Below are 2,713 nucleotides of genomic sequence, written 5' to 3'. Positions count from 1 at the left end.
CCAACCCCCCACCACCCCACCCAGTCACACACAGACAAGGCATTGTCCCTAGCCACCAAGCACCAGTATGATGGTTTCCAAAGCACTGATCAGGCAAGACTGCAGCTGCTGGAATAGTGCTGTGAACTGAATGAAATCAGGAGGTGAACTTGAGGGAGAAACATCCCATACGTATATAATGGTCTGAGGCGTGAAGTGCATCTCCCTTCCCATGGTTACCTCTCTTTCCCTACCCCAGAGAGAGACTGCCCCAATGGTGTCACCACAGTTACCCTACTATGGGGTAAGGAGTGTCAGTGTGGTGGGGAGGGGAGAAAACACCAAGAAGGACAGTGACCTCTCCAGGGTCACATGCCAATGCCAAAATCTAAAGATGCCTGCTCCCAGCATCTGAGGACACCACACTCTCTATCATCCCAGGTGATGATGAATGAATTCCGCATGAGGTGCAAGGTCCAGGCAGCAGGCAGCTTTCTCTAAGAGTGCAGACAACAATGGCTCAGGGAAGAAAAAAAGCTCAAGAAAAATTTGTGGTAAGCAAGAAGCCATGGCCCAGGCAGAAGGTCTGCGGAGAGGCCGGGACCACAGGAAAGGGGGACAGAAGACAAGAGTTCCAAGTCCTGAGGCAGAGGTGTCTGATGACAAGCACATCTGCTTCAGGAAGGCACCTGCCCACGGACAATGCCTTCTCTGCTTTCCAAGCTGAGCCAAGAGAGAGAATTCTTTGCCAGACAAGACTCAAAGGAGGGAATGTCTTGTCCCTACTTCCCTCACCCTCCACCTGTACTTTGAGAGCTGGGCTGACCGCAGGCTCTCTCTCATGGTTGCCCCCTTCAGTGCCCAGGGCCAGTCCCCAGGGCTAGTAAAATTGCGCTACCTGAGAGATAAGGTATGGGTGGAAGAGAGCACGGTGGCACCTTAGGGTTGTGAGAGAGGGTTATAAACAGGTGTCCTTTTCAAATCACCTCAATCCCAGCACCCAAGTTAGAAGTACCCACACTTTGTGGATTTGACTCAATAAAACCTGCCAGGGAGTATCATGTTTTCTCAACACTCACCGTATCAAATGGGGAGGAAAAAAAATCAGCTCTTTCAGCATGCCTAGAAATTTCTGCTTCTCTCTCTCTTCGGCGAGGTAGGGGTGATTAATGTCCACAGCAGCAAGGGAAGGAGCTTTTCAGACCGTAAGGACACAGAGATGAGCTAACGGTGGATGGAGTAAGGTGGGTGCCTGTGGGGCCAACTCAGAAGCAATGGTCTGAGGGGTGGTGTCCTTACTAGGGCAGTGCCCACACCGTGCACCAAAAATGGAAGCACCTCCTGGGGCAGGGTTTCCCTGACAGGACTCTGTTGAACCGCATCCAGCCATTCCACACCATGAGGGGACTGCAAGAGAGCTGATTTTTCATGTCCTGGGTGTGTCACCCCTAGAGTTCTAAGGAGAGGCTGGGTTCCTGTTCTCCCCTTGGCTTTGGCTTCCCCCTGGGAGCCAGAGCGGTGGGGTGGGCAGCAGTTGGACTGGAACCATGGACTACCACATTTTGAGCTCTTGGCATGTCTGGGCAGGAGGCAGCCCCCACTGCCTCCTCAACGTAAGCAGTGAAAGACGTCCCACCAGGTTTAACACGGCAAGAACTGTTAACTCAAGAGAGCTCTGCCTACGGGGTTTAAAAGAACAAGTCCTCCAGGCTCAGCAGGAAAGATAAGCATCCCACTCGCAGGATGCAATGAAGAGACACCATCTGTGCTTGGTCAACACGGAATGGAGAAACCTCTATTCCTTCTTCCCCCAGGAGGCATCCTTTCCATGTCACTCCCATCCCCAACGCACTGGAACATCCAGTTCACACTAAGTCACTTGCTACTCTTTACAGTAAGGTTCCAACATTGATCAACTTCCTATATCGAAGATGACAGTCGGGTTTGACTCAAAGAATTAAATGCCGCCAAGTGCCCCCACACACCATTAAAACAGAACCCTGGATCTCCGTCCAGAATTACAGAAATGGTAAAATTCTTACACTTGAACTTCATGGACTCGGCCCATTCTTACTTTGCCTTGTATATCCCCCTACCACCAAACCACGCGCTCCCGGTTCTGCAGAAATAGAGGAGAGGGTAGAAGAAGGTTTACTGCATGCAACACAAGCGATGGTGAAAGGGACTCAGCAGGACCAAGAGAGGCGTGGTGTTGCCACGAGCGAAGGGGACAAGCCAAGCATGTTAAGGGGGGGGGGCGCGGGGACACGGGGCGCGCGCCAGGCGGGGCTCTCACCTGTGGATGTTCATCTCCCGCGGCGGGCGGTGGGCCTTGTCGTAGGAGACCTTGGCAAAGACGCCGGCCACGAGGACGAAGGCGATCACCCCGCAGGTGATGTAGACGGTGAAGTTGGTCTTGTCCTTCTCCGGGTCGTACTTGTTCTCGGGCCCCGGCGACACCACCTTGGTGCTGGGCGTCTGTACCCACACCGGGCTCTGGTAGTTGGTGCACTGGCGCTGGTCCAGCTTCTCGTGGCGCTTCTTGCAGCAGAAGCGGTAGTAGCAGGTGCCGCAGCAGTACAGGTAGCCGCTCTCGCTGTTGTTACACTCGAACTCCTTGTCGTACTGGCCGCTCACGTCGTAGTAGCCCCAGCACGTCTCGTAGGTGACGGCTGCGCTGGCCGCCGCCGCCGCCGCGGGCTGTCCCCGCCGGCTCCCCGCCTCCGGGACGCCG

At 54.5% G+C, this 2,713-nt stretch overlaps 1 protein-coding gene across 1 annotated transcript in view; it reads right to left on the bottom strand.

Moving 5' to 3' along the window:
* LOC103601469 (protein shisa-6 homolog) overlaps positions 1 to 2,712 on the bottom strand; it is a gene marked incomplete at both ends in the record, with an annotated part of 24,686 nt that extends 21,974 nt beyond the window's left edge. The window contains one exon of the mRNA XM_008585878.1: positions 2,276 to 2,712. Within this exon, the coding sequence (XP_008584100.1) occupies positions 2,276 to 2,712 (437 nt within the window). The remainder of the gene's footprint in view (positions 1 to 2,275) is intronic.
* Between the last annotated feature and the right edge of the window lies 1 nt (position 2,713).

The sequence above is a fragment of the Galeopterus variegatus genome, unplaced genomic scaffold (assembly GCF_000696425.1).
Source record: "Galeopterus variegatus unplaced genomic scaffold, G_variegatus-3.0.2 Scaffold3746, whole genome shotgun sequence".
NCBI lineage: Eukaryota > Metazoa > Chordata > Mammalia > Dermoptera > Cynocephalidae > Galeopterus > Galeopterus variegatus.
This window is presented reverse-complemented; position numbering and strand designations above follow the sequence as displayed.